Source organism: Rhinopithecus roxellana, chromosome 17, assembly GCF_007565055.1.
Source record: "Rhinopithecus roxellana isolate Shanxi Qingling chromosome 17, ASM756505v1, whole genome shotgun sequence".
Lineage (NCBI taxonomy): Eukaryota > Metazoa > Chordata > Mammalia > Primates > Cercopithecidae > Rhinopithecus > Rhinopithecus roxellana.
The window spans coordinates 70,795,142-70,812,178 of record NC_044565.1 but is presented as its reverse complement, the minus strand read 5'-3'; the positions used below and the strand labels follow the sequence as shown (position 1 = coordinate 70,812,178).

The following is a 17,037-nucleotide window of genomic DNA, read 5'->3' as shown; positions in this document are numbered from 1 at the left end:
TGAGTGCTATGAGGAAAATTGGAGCTGAGAAAGGGAATACAGAGTAATAGTAGGAGCAACTACTTTTAATTTTAACAGCTTTGAAATGTAATTAAAATACCTTACAATTCACCCAATTGAAATGTACAATTCAATGATATTCAATATATTCAGAGTTGAGCAACCATAACCACACTCAATTTTGAAACATTTTCATCACTCTATAAAGCAATCACACTCCATTTTCCCCTTTCTGTCACCCATAGTAACTACTAATCTACTTTCTGTCTCTGAATTTGTCTATTCTGGACCTTTCATATAAATTGAATCATACAATATGTTGTCCTTTGTGACAGGTTTCTTTCATGTAGCATAATCTTTTCAAGGTTACCTGCATTGTAGTTTGTACCAGGTACTTCATTCCTTTTAATTGCCAAGTAATATTTCATTTTAGGGATATACCTTATTTTGTTTATCCATTCTATCAGCTGATGGACATTTATGTTGTTTCTACTTTGGCTATTATGAATAATGCCATGAACATTCATGTTAAAGTTTTTTGTGTGGACATAGTTTTGTTTTTATCCTTTGGCATATATAGCTAGGACTAGACTTTCTGGGTCATATGGTAACTTTATGTTAGCCTTGTGAGGAATTGCCAGACTGTTATGCAAAGCATCTTCCTCATTTTACATTTCCATAAGAAGTGTATGAGTGTTCCAGTATCTCCACATCCTCTCCAATACTTTTATTTTTGTTTATAGCCATCAGAGTGGGTGTGAAGTAATATCTCATGGTGCTTTTGATTTGCAATTCCTGACAGCTAATGAAGTTGAACATCTTTTCAAGTGTGTGTGTGTGTGTGTGTGTGTGTATGTTTTAGCAATTTGCATACTTTCTTTGGAGAAATGTCTATTTGGATTCTTTGCCCATTTTTTAAGTTGATTGTCTTTTTATTGTTAAGTTGTAAAGCTCTTTATATTTCTAGATACAAGACCCTTATCAAATAGATGACTTGCAAAAACATTTTTTTCATTTTGTAGGTCATCTCTTCACTTGGTATCCTTTGAAGGACAAAAGGTTTTAATTTTGATGATGTCTATTTTATATCTTCTTTTGTTACTTGTTACTTTTGGTATCACATCTAAGAAACCTAATTCAAGGTCATGAAGACTTATCCCTATGTTTTCTTCTAAGAGTTTTATGGTTTTAGGTTTTACATTTAGGTCTTTGATCCATTTTGAGTTAATTTTTATATATGGTATGAACCAGAGGTTCGGCTTCATTCTTTTGCATGTAGATATCCAGTTGTCCCAGCACCATTTGTTGAAAAGACTACACTTTCCCAATTGAATTTTCTTGGTACCCTTGTCAAAATTCAATTGAACATAATTGTGAGGGCACTTCTATTCCATGGAGGGAGATACTACTCTATATAACGTGATAAGGAGAGGTCTCTCTGAGGTGACATTTAAGCAGAATCCTGAATGTAGTTAGGAAGTGAAGCATACTGATATCTGGGGAACAACATTCTAGGTTATGGGAAAAGTAAGTGCAAAGACCATGAGATGGGAGTGTAACTGGTATCTTTGAGGTAAGGAGGCTGGTGTAGCTTGAGTGGAAGAGCAAAGATTTGAGATGAAATCAAAGAGATAAGAGAGGAGGGCTGATAGACCATGTTGGACCATGACAGGGACTTTGTCTTTTACCCTATGTATGGCTGGAAGATACTGGAGGCTTTTGAATACAGAAGTCATGGTTTGACTTACCTAAAAAAAAAAAAAAAAAAAAAAAAATTACTCTGGCAGCTGTATGAAGAATAGATTATAGCTGCGTATGGTGGCTCACACCTGCAATCCCAGCACTTTGGGAGGCCAAGGTGGGAGGATTGCTTGGGCACAGGAGTTTGAGACCAGCCTGGGCAACATAGCGAGACCTCATCTCTACAAAATATAAATTGGCTGGGCATGGTGGCACATGCCTATAGTCTCAGCTACTTGGGAGGCTAAGGCAGGAGATCACTTGAGTCTAGGAGGTTAAGGCTGCAGTGAGCCATGATCACACCACTGCACTCCTGCCTGGGTAACAGAGTAAGACCCTGTCTTTAAAAAAAAAAAAAAAAAAAAAAAAAAAGGTGGGGGGTGGGAGAGACTATTTGGAAACTTATGCCAATAATCGAGGCAAGAGGTGACAATTTAAAAGTACAGTATTAGTGGTGGAGGTGGTGAGAAATGGTAGGATGCTGGATATTTTTTCAAGGTACAAATATAAGAAAAAGAAGGGTAAATGGAAATAATTGTTTTGGCCTGAGCAACTAAAATGATAGAGTTGCTACTTATGAATATGTGGAAGACTGCAGGAGGAGCAGATCTGGAGATCTGTGTCAAGGAGTCAGGAGTTCAATTTTAGGCATGTTAAGTTTGAGGTATCAATTAGACAAAAAATATCAACAGGCGATTTGGTATGCAGATCTGGAATTGGAAGAAATTATTAGTTGTTAGTGTTAAAGCCTTGAGAGTGAATGGGGTCACCTAATAAGTTAATACCAATAGAAAGGAGAAGAGATCCTAAGTAAGCCCTGGGACACTCTAATGAAGTTGGTGAGGTAAAAAGGAACTGGCAAAAGTGACTGAAAAAAACCTGGTATCCTCAAAACCAAGTGAAAACAGTGTTTCAGGAAGAAATAAGGGATAGTGTCAAATGCTGCTAAATTGTGTAGATTGAGGACTACAAATTAACCTTGGGATTTGGCCATATAGAGATATTTGGTGGCCTGACAAGTTTCTACAGAATGAGGGAAAAAAGACTTTATATAACAGGTTCAAAGAGAATGGAAAGAACAGAAGTAGAGACAGAATACAAGCAGTTCTTCAAGGAGTTTGGTTATAAGGAAGGCAAAGCAGAGAAATGTAGTGGTAGCTGGGGGATAAAGTTTTCGTTTTTATTTTTATTGATGGATATCTTAGAGCAATTCTATATTCTGATGGCAGTGATCCAATAAAATAAAAAATGTGAAATGCTGGAAAGGGGACACTTACTGGAATGTGATGTCCTTGAGAAAGCAAGAAAAGATGAGATCTAGTGCACAAGTAGAGGGAATGGATTGGGATAGGAGCAAAGATCATTCTTTCACAGTAACAAAGGGAAGGCAGAATACAGGCGTACACATGTAGGTAGGATGGACGATAAGATGTGAGCATGTGGACAGTCTGTTCTGCTTCTGTTTTCTCAGTAAAAGAGAATAATGCATGATTGTTGTAATTGAAGTGTGAGGACAGAGATGGGAGATATTAGAAGTGTACTAGATTTTTCACTTCATTACATTTACAGTTTATTGTTTAGACAATAGATAAGCAAATAAATAATTACAAATTTTATTCAGTGCTACAGAAAGAAACAAAGTATTGTGATAAGGATAACGGAATTAAATTCACTTAAACAAGGTGACCTTTTTGAAGAGGAAAAACAAGTTCTATAAATATATTTTTAAATGTTGCTAAATTTTAAAATTATGAAAAAGCATTAGGAATAATATAACAAATATCCATATCCCTACTGCCTGGAATTAATAGATGTAATACTGCTATTATTGTTCAAGCCTTTTTTATTTTTATTTTTTGGGACAGGGTATTGCTCTGTTGCTGAGGCTGGAGTGCAGTGGCATAACCATGGCTCACTGCAGCCTGAGTCTCCTGGGCTCAGGTGATTCTCACACCACAGCCTCTCAAGTAGCTAGAACTACAGGTGTGCACCACCACACCTACCTAATTTTTTGTATTTTTTGTGGAGATGGTGTTTTGCCATGTTACCCAGGCTGGTCTTGAACTCCTGGACTCAAGCGATCCAGGCCACCTTAGCCTCCAAAAGTGCTGGGATTACAGATGTGAGCTACCATACCTGGCTGCCATTTTTTTTTTTTTTTTTTTTTTTTGAGACAGAGTCTTGCTCTGTGCCCCAGGCTGGAGTGCAGTGGCGCGATCTCGGCTCACAGCAAGCTCCGCCCCCCAGGTTCGCGCCATTCTCCTGCCTCAGCCTCCTGAGTAGCTGGGACTACAGGCGCCCGCCACCACACCCGGCTAATTTCCTTGTATTTTTAGTAGAGACGGGATTTCACCGTGTTAGCCAGGATGGTCTCGATCTCCTTACTTCGTGATCCGCCCGCCTCAGCCTCCCAAAGTGCTGGGATTACAGGCTTGAGCCACCGCGCCCGGCCGCCATTTTTAAATTAAAAGAAATAATATAGTTTCTGGTAGATACTTACTAAGTGCTCACTAAGTCAATGTATATTAATGAATACGTTAATTCTATCAAATCTTAAGATTTGCAAGTATATCAACTAGCCCACATTTATCATATTTTTCTGAACTAATACCAAAGCTTACAGTGACCACTGCTTTCCATTTAATTTTCTACTCTAGAATTTTTCTGTAGTTTGAAATACTGACTTTATTAAAAACCAGAACATTTAATAAAATAACTTGATTATTAAATTTTTAGTGTCCTGCTGATTTATCCTAATAAGATTTAGCATCAAAGAAACAATATATTCTATGTGAAAAGAGTTATGATTTTCAAAAAATTTTTAAATTGTATACCATTTAATACACGTGTTAAATAGTGTTTCAATTTTGGGAACCTGAAATTTCACATACTTTATTGAGCAGAAATTATTACCCAACTCCAGTGTTATTCTAATCCTAAATAAGGTATTTTGGTCTGTTCATATCACCCTTTTTCAATATATTGATGATCCTTTAGACACAAGAAATACACTAAAATAAAAGCACTTACTATAAGCCGGGCATGGTGGCTCACACCTGTAATCCCAGCACTTTGGGAGGCTGAGGCGGGTGGATCACGAGGTCAGGAGATCGAGACCATCCTGGCTAACACACTGAAACCCTGTCTCTACTAAAAATACAAAACATTAGCTGGGCATGGTGGCGGGCGCCTGTAGTCCCAGCTACTCGGGAGGCTGAGGCAGAAGAATGGTGTGAACCTGGGAGACGGAGGTTGCAGTGAGCCAAGATTGCAGCACTGCACTCCAGCCTGGGCGACAGAGCGGGACTGTCTCAAAAAAAAAAGTACGTACTATAGAAGTAGGCTGCTCTGAAAAATAGAAATAACAATTTTTTGTTTGTTTTTGAGATGGAGTCTTACTCTGTTGCCCAGGCTGGAGTACAGTGGACCATCTCAGCTTACCGCAACCTCCGCCTCCTGGGTTTAAGTGATTCTCCTGCCTCAGCCTCCCAAGTAGCTGGGATTACAGGCACTGGCCACCCCATTTAGCTAATTTTTGTATTTTTCTTTGTTTCTTTTTTTTTTTTTTTTTGAGACGGAGTCTCGCTCTGTCGCCCAGACTGGAGTGCAGTGGCCGGATCTCAGCTCACTGCAAGCTCCGCCTCCCGGGTTCACGTCATTCTCCTGCCTCAGCCTCCCGAGTAGCTGGGACTACAGGCGCCCGCCACCTCGCCCAGCTAGTTTTTTGTATTTTTTTGTAGAGACGGGGTTTCACCGTGTTAGCCAGGATGGTCTCGATCTCCTGACCTCGTGATCCGCCCGTCTCGGCCTCCCAAAGTGCTGGGATTACAGGCTTGAGCCACCGCGCCCGGCCCTTTTTTTTTTTTTTTTTTTTTTTTTTTTTTTTTGAGACGAGTCTTGCTCTGTCGCCCAGGCTGGAGTGCAGTGGTGCAATCTATGCTCACTGCAAGCTCCGCCTCCTGGGTTCACACCATTCTCCTGCCTCAGCCTCCCGAGTAGGTGGGACTACAGGCGCCCGCCACCACGCTCGGCTAATTTTTTTGCATTTTTAGTAGAGACGGGGTTTCACCATGTTAGTCAAGATGGTCTCGATCTCCTGACCTCGTTATCTGCCCACCTTGACCTCCCAAAGTGCTGGGATTACAGGCATGAGCCACTGCACCCGGCCTAATTTTTGTATTTTTAGTAGAGATGGGGTTTCACCATAATTGGCCAGGCTGGTCTCAAACTCCTGACCTCAGGAGATTCACCTGCCTCAGCCTCCCAAAGTGCTGGGACTACAGCCGTGAGCACGGCTTGCCTGGCTGACAGTTTTTAGTTATGGTGATAAGACAGCAACATTGTAATACACAAGTTGTATTCATGGTAATGATCAATGGTCTACTCTACATATTAAAAAAAGAAAAGAAAAAAATACCCAGAATACCAAAACATTAGAAGCACATTTAAAAAACAAGGATAATTAGATATACAGAACACAAAAATTACATACGTAAAGTTTTTTTTAAAATTCTTACCTCCTCACAACATCGCCTGCTTACAATAGCCCTATAGTCAATTCTGTCCCAGAGCTGGTCCCTTAACTTTAAGAAATTAGGGAACAATTTTCTCCAGTTTTTCCCTAAAGCCCATGGAAAAATTTCATACTTGGTTTCTTCTTTATCTTCTTCAACTGTATTAGCCAGATACCTAACAAAGAAGATCACAACCCAAAAAAGAAATGGGTAAGGGACAGAAACAGGTAGTTCACACACACCAAAAGACATAAAAGTGGCTTATAAACACATGAAAGGTGTTCAACATTACTTAAAGAAATGCAGTTCAAAAATAGAGATTTAGTTAATTTTACCTTGTTGGGTTCTAGGTATTTCTTATTCCTACAAATCTTGAGCTTTGTTCTGGGATGCAGTTAAAATTACTTTGAAATAGTCTGATTCTTTCAGATGTTGCTTTTATGATTTTTTAGGTGGATCTGGAACAACGTTCAGTCTGGGGCTAGTTATTCCTCACTACTGAAGCAAGACCTTCCTGAGTACTCTTCTCAATGGTCCATGAATTATGAATCTTTTCAGCCTGGCTGATGGGAACAGCCACTATTTGCAGCCCTATGTGAATGTTAGGCAGTATTCCTCCTAATCTTTTCTTAACATCTTTCCCCAGATTCAGGTAATTTTCTTATACACATATGAAACTCAGTATTCTGCTAAATACTTGATGGGGAGCAGGTAGGCACAGAAGCAGGAAAACATGACTCATCATAAGGAGAATAATCAATCAAAATCAACCCCAAACTGATACCCATGGTTGACGTGGTTGACATAAAAGATAAGGACATTGAAACAGTTATAACTATTCTGTATAACTATTTCTGTTCAAAAAGTTAAGTAGACATATTGAAAATGTACTTCTAGAGATGAAAACTACAATGTCTACAATGAAAAATACACTGATTGGGATTAATGGCAGATTAAATACCACAAAGAAAACATCTGTGAATTGAAGACACAACAGAAACTATTCAAAATGAAATACACAGAAAAAAAAAAGAAACAAAAATCATAAACACAGGATGAGGGCCGGGCATGGTGGCTCACGCCTGTAATCTCAGAACTTTGGGAGGCCAAGGTGGGCGGACTGCTTGAGGCCAGGAGTTGGAGAACTGCCTGGCCAACACAGTGAAACCCTATCTCTACTAAAAATACAAAAATTATCTGGGCGTGGTGGCCCACCCCTGTAATCCCAGCTACTTGGGAGGCTGAGGCAGGAGAATCACTTGGACCCGGAAGGCAGAGGTTACAGTGAGCCACTGAGATTGAAACACTGCACTCCAGCGTGGGTGACAGGGGGAGATTGTCTCAAAAAAAAAAAAAGAAAGAAAGAAAGAAAAGAAAAAAAATTAGGAATAAATAAGCAGAGCATCAGTTTGATGTGGGACTTCAAGGAATAGGTGAAATTGGAGACTGAAGGCCAGTATCAATAACAATGCAGGATTCTTTCAATGCTCTGTAATCTGAATAGGGCAGACAGAAAATCAGGTGGACAGAAGATATTTGAAGGAATAACAGCTGAAACTTTTTGAAATTTAGTAAAAACTATAAACCTACAAAGAAGTTCAATGAACCTCAAAGCACATGAAACATGAAGAAAATTAAACCAACGAACAGCATAATCAAATTGCTCAAAACCAGTGATAAAGGGTAAATCTTAAAAGTAGTCAGAGAAAAAATAACATATTAGATAACACAGGCACCACCATTAGGATGGGGTAGATTTCTCATTGGAAATAATACAAGTCTCACAGATGACTTTCCAAGAAAAACAGGCAACTTATAATAAAAATGCTACAAAACACATAGGGGAACAAGGTACCAAGAGCAGAAAGAGACCCTGAAATCTGAAAGTAATGGAATAGACACAAAATGTAAGAATAACTATTTCCAGTACATGTAAAAAAATTAAAAGTACCTTGATAATATGATAAATGGAAAAGTATATTTGAAAAATAAGAAAATAGAACTTTTATAAATGCAAAGTTTTATAATGAAATTAATTAGCATATTAGACATAAGCTGAAGATAAAATTAGTGAACTGAGATAAATCTAAATAAATGATCTAAAATGCAGCCCAAAAAAACATAGATAGAAAATAGCAAAGATTGGCCAGGCTCGGCGGCTCACGCCTGTAATCCCAGCACTTTGGGAGGCTGAGGCGGGTGGATCATAAGGTCAGGAGATCGAGACCACCCTGGCTAACACGGTGAAACTCCGTCTCTACTAAAAATACAAAAAAAATTAGCCAGGCGTGGTGGCAGGCGCCAGTAGTCCCAGCTACTCGGGAGGCTGAGGCAGGAGAATGGCGTGAACCCGGGGGCAGAGCTTGCAGTGAGCTGAGATGGCACCACTGTGCTCCAGCCTGGGCAACAAGAGCGAGACTCCATCTCAAAAAAAAAAAAAAAAAAAAAGAAAAAGAAGAAGAGAAAAAGAAAATAGCAAAGATGGGAATGGGTGCGGTGGCTCACGCCTGTAATCCCAACACTTTAGAAGGCTGAGGCAGGCGGATTGCTTGAGCTGAGGCGTTCGAAACCCAGCCTGGACAACATGGAGAAACTTCGTCTCTACAAAAAAATACAAAAAATTAGCTGGGTGTTGTGGTGAATGCCTGTGGTCCCGGCTATTTGGGAGATTGAGGTGGGTGGATCACTTGATCCTGGGAGGTGGAGATCACAGTGACCTGAGATCGCACCACTGCACTCCAGCCTGGGCAACAGAGTGAGACTGTCTTAAAAAAAAAAAAAAAAAAAAAAAAAAAAAAAAGAGAGAGAGAGAGAGAGAAAGAAAGAAAAAGAAATTTTCAAAAATAAGTGATGTGGAAGACTGAGTGAGGCATAACAAGTTTAACTGGTTTCAAAAGGAGAAAAAGGACATAGCAGAGGAAGAGGAATATTTGAAGAGACAGTGGATAGAATTTTCTGAGTTGTCTGTTGAAAGGCATCAATCTTCACGTCAGGCTCAGTGGCTCACGTCTGTAATCCCAGTAGTTTTGGAGGCTGAGGCGGGTGGATTACCTGAGGTCAGGAGTTCAAGGCTAGCCTGGCCAATATGGTGAAACCTTGTCTCTACTAAAAATACAAAAGTTAACCAGGCATGGTGGGACCTGTAGTCCCAGCTACTTGGGAGATTGAGGTGGGAGGATTGCTTAAACCTGGGAGGCGGAGGTTGCAGTGAGCCAAGATCGTGCCAATGCATTCCAGCCTGGGTGACAGAGCAAGACTCCATCTCAAAAAACAAAAAAACAAAAACAAAAAACATCGATACTTAATCTTCAAATCCAGAAAGCTTACCACCATATCCCAAGTAGGTTATTAAAAAGAAACCAGTGCCAAACACCAAAGAGGTCTTAAAAGCAGCCAGAAGGCCAGGTGTGTGGCTCACGCTTGTAATTCCAGCACTTTGGGAAGGATGGCTTGAACTCAGGAGTTTGAGACCAGCCTGGGCAACATGGCAAAACTCCATCTCTACAAAAAAAAAAAAAAAAAAAATTAGCCGGGTGTCATGGTGGTATGTGCCTGTGGTCTCAGCTACTCAGGAGGCTGAGGCAAGAAGATCACTTTAACCCTAGAGGTAGAGGTTGCAGTGAGCCAAGATCATGCTGCTGCACTCCAGCCTGGGTGACAGAGTGAAACCCTGTCTCAAAAAAAAAAAAAAAAAAAAAAATTAAGAATCTCCTATATGTTAGTAATTGGAAGATGAAATAAAAAGTTACATGTTCCTTGACCATAAGGAGCCTACCATTAAGTAGAGAAGGCAAGTGAGTATGAAACAAATAATTGTGAAAGGTAATGTAGAAGAATGATAATAGAAGTTCAGAGTCTTGTAAGAATAAACAGAAAGGAAACATTGTAAGACTGTATAAAAAGGAAAAGAACTTGAGCTTTAGAACTATGGCTGAGAAAATATTTAATGAGAACTATTGAGGCCATACAAAAAGTATGATTATACTTAAAATGGAAATTATAATTCATGTTATTTTTAATATGGAGCTTACATAATACAACATGCAATACAACCTTACAGATAATTGTATTGCATAAACTCAATAGTGCTCTACTGGTAATAACTTTATAAAACAAGTGAAACAAATTCAATTTCAGGCATCTAGTAAGATTTAAACTAAAGCTTCTTTTGGTTTGTTTTTAATTCTCAGGTGAAAAAACCACAAAATAAATATTGCATCAAGTTACAAATACAATACAATACTGAGATATATAAACAGCAATTTAACTTAGTGGTCGATGGCTGAATTTGGTCATTGATTACCATGCCTGAGTTTGTGCCCCTGCTTTGCTGCTTACTAACTTGTTTGCTCTTAGCAAGTACTTAATCTTCCTCTCAGTTTCCTCATCTGTAAAATGGGGATAATAAAAAATTTATTTCATAGGGAAAATTAAATGAGTTAATACTACATTAAAATTTTTTGTAGTGCCTTGCACATAGTACTCAGTATTACCTAATACTATTATATTTTTCCAGTTTAGCAATCATCCCAAATTTTGAGTTCATTTTTCCCTGTGTACTGGAAAATGTATCTCCTGAATACATGTAGAAATCAGTTTCTTCGGCCAGGAGCAGTGGCTCATGCCTGTAATCCCAGCACTTCGGGAGGCCGAGGCAGGCGGATCATGAAGTCAGGAGATCGAGACCATCCTGGCTAACACAGTGAAACCCCGTCTCTACTAAAAATACAAAAAAATTAGCTGGGCATGATGGCAGGTGCCTGTAGTCCCAGCTACTTAGGAGGCCGAGACAGGAGAATTGCTTGAACCTGGGAGGTGGAGGTTGCAGCGAGCCAAGATAACACCACTGCACTCCAGCCTGGGTGACAGAGAGAGACTCCGTCTCGAGAGCCTCCGTCTCAAAAAAAAAAAAAAAAAAAATCAGTTTCTTCTAGTCCTTTTTTTTTTTTTTCCCTGACAGCATCTTGCTCTGTTGCCCAGGCTGGAGTACAGTGGTGATCATAGCTCACTGCAGCCTTGAACTCCTGGGCTCAAGTGATCCTCTTCATCTCAGCCTCCCAAGTAGCTGGCACTACAGGCACATGCCACCATGCCTGGTTAATTTTTTTATTTTTATTTTTGTAGAGACTTGCTATGTTGTCCAGGCTGGTCTTGGACTTCCAGCCTGAAGCAATCCTTCCACCCCGCCTCCCAAAGTGCTGGGATTACAGGCATAAGCCACTATACCCAGTCTAGTCCTATTTCTTTAATCACTCTTTGATTCTGAATTAGATATACTTTGAGTAAAAACTTAATCTTCAGTGCTGACAGCTATTGAGATATTCAACTTAAATATTTTTTATATGTGTTCTCTAGTTAAACACTTAAAATTATATTCATGTGGCCGGGCGCGGTGGCTCATGCCTGTAATCCTAGCACTTTGGGAGGCTGAGACAGGCGGATCACTCGAGGTCAGGAGTTCAAGACCAGCCTGGCCAACATGGTAAAACCTCGTCTCTACTAAAAATACAAAAAATTAGTTGGGCGTGGTGGCGGGCGCCTGTAATCCCAGCTACTTGGGAAGCTAAGGCAGGAGAATCTCTTGAATCCGGGAGGCGGAGGTTGCAGTGAGCCAATATTGCACCACTGCACTCCAGCCTGGGTGACAGAGTGAGACTCCATCTCAAAAAAAAAAAAAACCATATATATGTATATTCATGCATTCCCAACTGCAGCATTATATCCAGCTATAGGGTAGAAAAGGATATATACATATACATTTTTTCTCCCCCTGAGATGGAGTCTCGCTCTGTCTCCCAGGCTGGAGTGCAGTGGTGTGATTTCAGCTCACTGCAACCTCCACCTCCAGGGTTCAAGCGATTCTCCTGCCTCAGCCTCCCGAGTAGCTGGGATTATAGATGCCCGCCACCATGCCCAGCTAACTTTTGTATTTTTAGTAGAGACGGGGTTTTAACCATGTCGGCCAGGTTGGTATCGAACTCCTGACCTCAGATGATCCACCCGCCTCAGCCTCCCAAAGTGCTGGGATTACAGGCGTGAGCCACCACACCCAGCTGGAAATATATTCTTAAATAATACAAATTCTAAATGAATTCTGACCTATAGATTGGAAAATCATTTCACAGATTACAATGATAATATAAACTAATATAAAGTCAATCGAAGAATTGGAAAACAAACTGTATTCCTTTGTCACAGCTCAGTGTGTTTAGTAAAAGAGCCAGTGAATACCAATGGTATCAAATATGAATAATGCCTATGTTATATATATAGGTCCACAAAGATTATGTTTAGAGCATTTCCACAAGTTGTTCAATGTAAAAGGGCAATGATGATGGTGATTTTTACTATATATTAATGGAAAATTTCAGAGAATATTCTGGTTTGAAAAAATATTTAAGTCACAAAGAGGAGAATTTGGGATAATTTACATGGAAGCGTTCTGAAAAATGTAAAACATGCAATACAAACTGAAGTGGAAGACTCCAAGAAATCTTGGCCAGGCGCAGTGGCTCACACCTGTAATCCCAGCACTTTGGAAGGCCAAGGCGGGTGGATCACGAGGTCAGGAGATCAAGACCATCCTGGCCAACATGGTGAAACCCCGTCTCTACTAAAAATACAAAAATTAGCTGAGCGTGGTGGCACATGCCTGTAATCCCAGCTATTTGGGAGGCCGAGGCAGGATAATCTCTTGAACCAGGGAGTCAGATGTTGCAGTGAGCCAGGATCACGCCACTGCACTCCAGCCTGGCAATAGAGCGAGATTCCATCTCAAAAAAAAAAAAAAAAAAAAAAAAAAAAGGAAATCTTAGGCATATAGCATAAGTGAAAAAAACATAAAAATATCCTATTAAAGTAAAAATGTATAGCATTTATACAGGAAGGCCTATTCAAAGATATACATAACGTTTTTAACAGCCTCTGTTTTAAATAAGGTGTAATATATACAACAGATAACACAAAAATCACTTAGTAGAAAGTATACTTACAGAGCAATAAAGAAATTTATCCTGGTATGCTCACTTATAGTAAATTTAGCCCTCTTGAAATAAACAAAGGTCATAGCCAAAAGATACTACAAGGAAAAAAGTTAAAAATTAATATTAATATTTTGCTTTCATAAATAAAACTGCTTTAAAATAGTTAACATTAAAATTTTCTGATGAATAAGTTAAAACAATAAAGTATTACTTATTATAGAATTGTGTACTTACTTTTTGACTTTCTGTAATCCACCATGTGAACAGTGAAAAGTAATTCTTGACTATTTATTATATCATTATTTACTAGAACGGACTCCTAAATTTTATTATTGTGAATAGTTTGAGCTAAAATCCCACTTTTATCTAATTTTAAACTTCAAATCTATACAGAAATTGAAGTAATAGCAAAATGAACAGCCATGCATCCTCACTTAGATGCACCAAATTTGCCATGTTTGCTATCTCTATTTATGCGTATGTATGTGTATATGTAATTTTTCTAAGCCCTTTGAGTTAGTTGCAGACATCCATACTCACTTTTTAAAATAACTTTTTAAAATGATTTCCAAATGACTTCAGAAATTAGAATAACATGGCTCTATTTTCATGGGGAGAATGTGTTTTAAAGATATTATTAGAAAGATACATCTCTAGCCTGATTATTAGCACATATGCCAGGTTCTGTCTGTTCAAATTAAAAACAAGTTATAATAATGTATCAGATTATCTCTCATAAGACATTTATTCATCCTATTGTAACAGGATTTGCCACAAAGGTGATACTAAGTTTTCACAGTTAACTTCCAGTAAAGTACTCTTGAGATAGTGTTAAGATACAGTAGTTACTTTTCAAACACTGCCCCCTTCTGTGCAACAACTTTAATGCACCTTAAAACCGTAAATTTTAAAACTTCCTGATGGGCGTGGTGGCTCAAGCCTGTAATCCCAGCATTTTGGGAGGTCGAGGCTGGTGGATCACAAGGTCAGGAGTTCGAGACCAGCCTGGCCAATATAGTGAAACCCCATCTCTACTAAAAATACGGAAAAAGTAGCCAGGCGTGGTGACACATGCCTGTAATCCCAGCTATTTGGAAGGCTGAGGCAGGATAATTGCCTGAACCCGGGAGGCGGAGGTTGCAGTGAGCTGAGATCATGCCACTGTACTCCAGCCTGGATGACTCTATCTCAAAGAAAAAGAAAAAGAAAAAAAAAACCCATCATAACTCCACATGAATTGTATATTTGATATTACAGCATTACTGTTAATTTTTAAAAGTATTATGACATTGTAATTGTTTCAAAATAGCCCTTAACTTTTAGTGATATATTGTGAAATATTTATGGAAAAATGTTAGGATGTCTGGGATCAGCTTTAAAATAATCCAGTTTTTGGTGAGAGGCATTAGAAGAAACAAGGATGGCCACAGTTGATCTACTGTAGCTAGATGAGAGGCATATGGAGGCTCTTTGTTCTATTTACTTCAAATTGTGTATGTTTTAAATTTTCCAAAATGAAATTTAAAAAATTTTATAAACCTTCTTCTAGTGTATCCCTGTCATCTTAAGCTGAAATAAAAATGTTCACCCCAGTACTTTGTATTTAATCACAAGCTAACCTTCCATTCATTCCCTTTACTGTTGGCTAGTAGTGACGTAAAGCCACACTTAATTTTCAAATATGACTGCTTGGTACAAAATGGCATTTACAAAGCCGAAAATTCTTAGCACGAGAAATTTTTTTCTAAAATAAAAAGCTGAAAATTTTTATTTTATTATTTTTTTGAGACAGAGTCTTGCTCTGTCACCCAGGCTGGAGTGCAGTGGCTCCGTCTCGGCTCACTGCAACCTCTGCCTCCTGGGATCAAGCAATTCTCCTGTCTCAGCCTCCCGAGTAGCTGGGACTATGGGTGCACGCCACCACACCTGGCTAATTTTTGTATTTTTAGTAGAGACGGGGTTTCTCCATGTTGGCCAAGCTAGTCTTGAACTCCTGATCTCAGGTGATCTGCCTGCCTCAGCATCCCAAAGTGCTAGAATCACAGGCATGAGTCACAAAGCTGAAATTTTAATCATTCAACAAAATCTAAAGAACACAGAAACATCGCTGCTCCCAGTGTGTAAGTTAGACATTCTTTTATGAAACACTGATTCCTAAAGAACATGTTAAACTAATTTTACCTACAAAATTACTGAGATTTGTTTTCTCTGAGTTATTACAAAATGCTGAAATGCAGACTACCTTAGTAAAGTAAATCTCAGAATATTTTTTCTCCACAACCTGATAAAAGGTAATAACTGATCAAAATGTATTAAGTCTATACTGATTTTTTGTTTGTGGGTTTTTTTTTGTTTTGTTTGTTTTTGAGACAGGGTCTTGCTCTGTCACCCAGGCTTGAGTGCAGTGGTGGTATCACAGCTCACTGCAGCCTTGACCTCCCTGGCTCAAGCAATCCTCCTGCCTCAGCCTTCTAGGTAGCTGTGACTAAGGTATGAGTCACCATGTCCAGATAATTTTTTTTTTTTTTTTAATTAGAGACCAGGTCTCCCTGTGTTGCCAAGACTGGTTTTGGAATTCCTGCGCTTAAGTGATCCTCTTGCCTTGGCCTTCCAAAGTGTTGGGATTACAGGCATGAGCTGCCACACCTGTTTTGCTTTCTGTTTTCAATACAAATACAAATTTAAGGTCATTTAAATGTAATCAATAATATTCTACAATTCTTCAAGTATAGACTCAATCTATGCTATATGCTAATTCCAAAAATTAATGTGTAAAGATTCTGCTTCAAAGGAGCAGTGCAGGCTAGCTCTTATTTTTTTAATTTTTAAATTTATTTATTTAGAGATAGAGTCTTGCTCTATTGTCCAGGCTGGAATGCAGTGGCACAATTGATCATAGCTCACTGTATCCTCCAACTTCTGGGTTCAAGTGATCCTCCCACCTCAGCTGGGTGGCTGGGACTACAGGTGCATGCCACCACACCTGGCTAATTTTTAAATTTTTTAGAGATGGGGGTATCACTATGTTGCCCAGGCTGGTCTCCAACTCCTGGCTTCAAGTGATCCGCCCACCTCAGCCTCCCAAAGTTTTGGGATTACAGGTGTGAGCCACTGCACCTGGCCGCTAGCTCTTTTCTTAATCATAACTAATAAGATAGAAAATTCTTATAAGGTCTCATTAAAGCTCTAATGGTTCAGTTACATTATAATGCTGGTTAATGGTTAGACTGTTACCAAATTTACCTTGTCTGCAATTTTACAGCAGCAGTCCATCCACAAGAAATCTTGAATTAAATCGTCATCTACAACAAAAGATAGCTATAACTTGTCTTTAAAAACAGAATGTTTCCTTTTGAAGAATTTCTATGTCAAGAGATTATACATGGTGCTTAGAAATAAAACAAAAATGAATGAACCAGTATTGCCTAAGGTGGAATTTTCAGTTCTTTGGTGTATTTACCATTGCAAGGACTGTACAAAAAACTACTGCTTTATCCTTCATCAACCCATCTGATTTGCCTTAATATATGGCTCAGACTGGAGAATGGCAGAAATGTTTGGTTTACTGAATATCCAATAGTATTTTTAGTTTTGCATTCTTCTCTCCTATTTATTTCTATTCTTTCTATTATTCAAATACATACGAAAATGTCTATATAAAAAGGATTCATAATTCATTAGTTATTTATAATTAACATTTTGAAAAAATTATTAGGATAAAAAGATCAACAAACAAACACATTGTCAAAATAATAACATCTAGAAAGTAGGTAAAATATTTATTTCAATTCTAAAGGGCT

General features: G+C 38.8%; 1 protein-coding gene across 2 annotated transcripts in view; it reads right to left on the bottom strand.

Moving 5' to 3' along the window:
- The window catches only part of SPDYA (speedy/RINGO cell cycle regulator family member A), a 33,671-nt gene that overhangs the window by 14,072 nt on the left and 2,562 nt on the right, over positions 1-17,037 (bottom strand). For both annotated transcript variants that reach the window (XM_010371172.2, XM_010371171.1), the window contains exons 2-4: positions 16,481-16,539; positions 13,247-13,332; positions 6,258-6,429 (exon numbers count right to left, since the gene is read on the bottom strand). In XM_010371172.2, the coding sequence (XP_010369474.1) occupies positions 6,258-6,429; positions 13,247-13,332; positions 16,481-16,539 (317 nt within the window). The remainder of the gene's footprint in view (positions 1-6,257; positions 6,430-13,246; positions 13,333-16,480; positions 16,540-17,037) is intronic.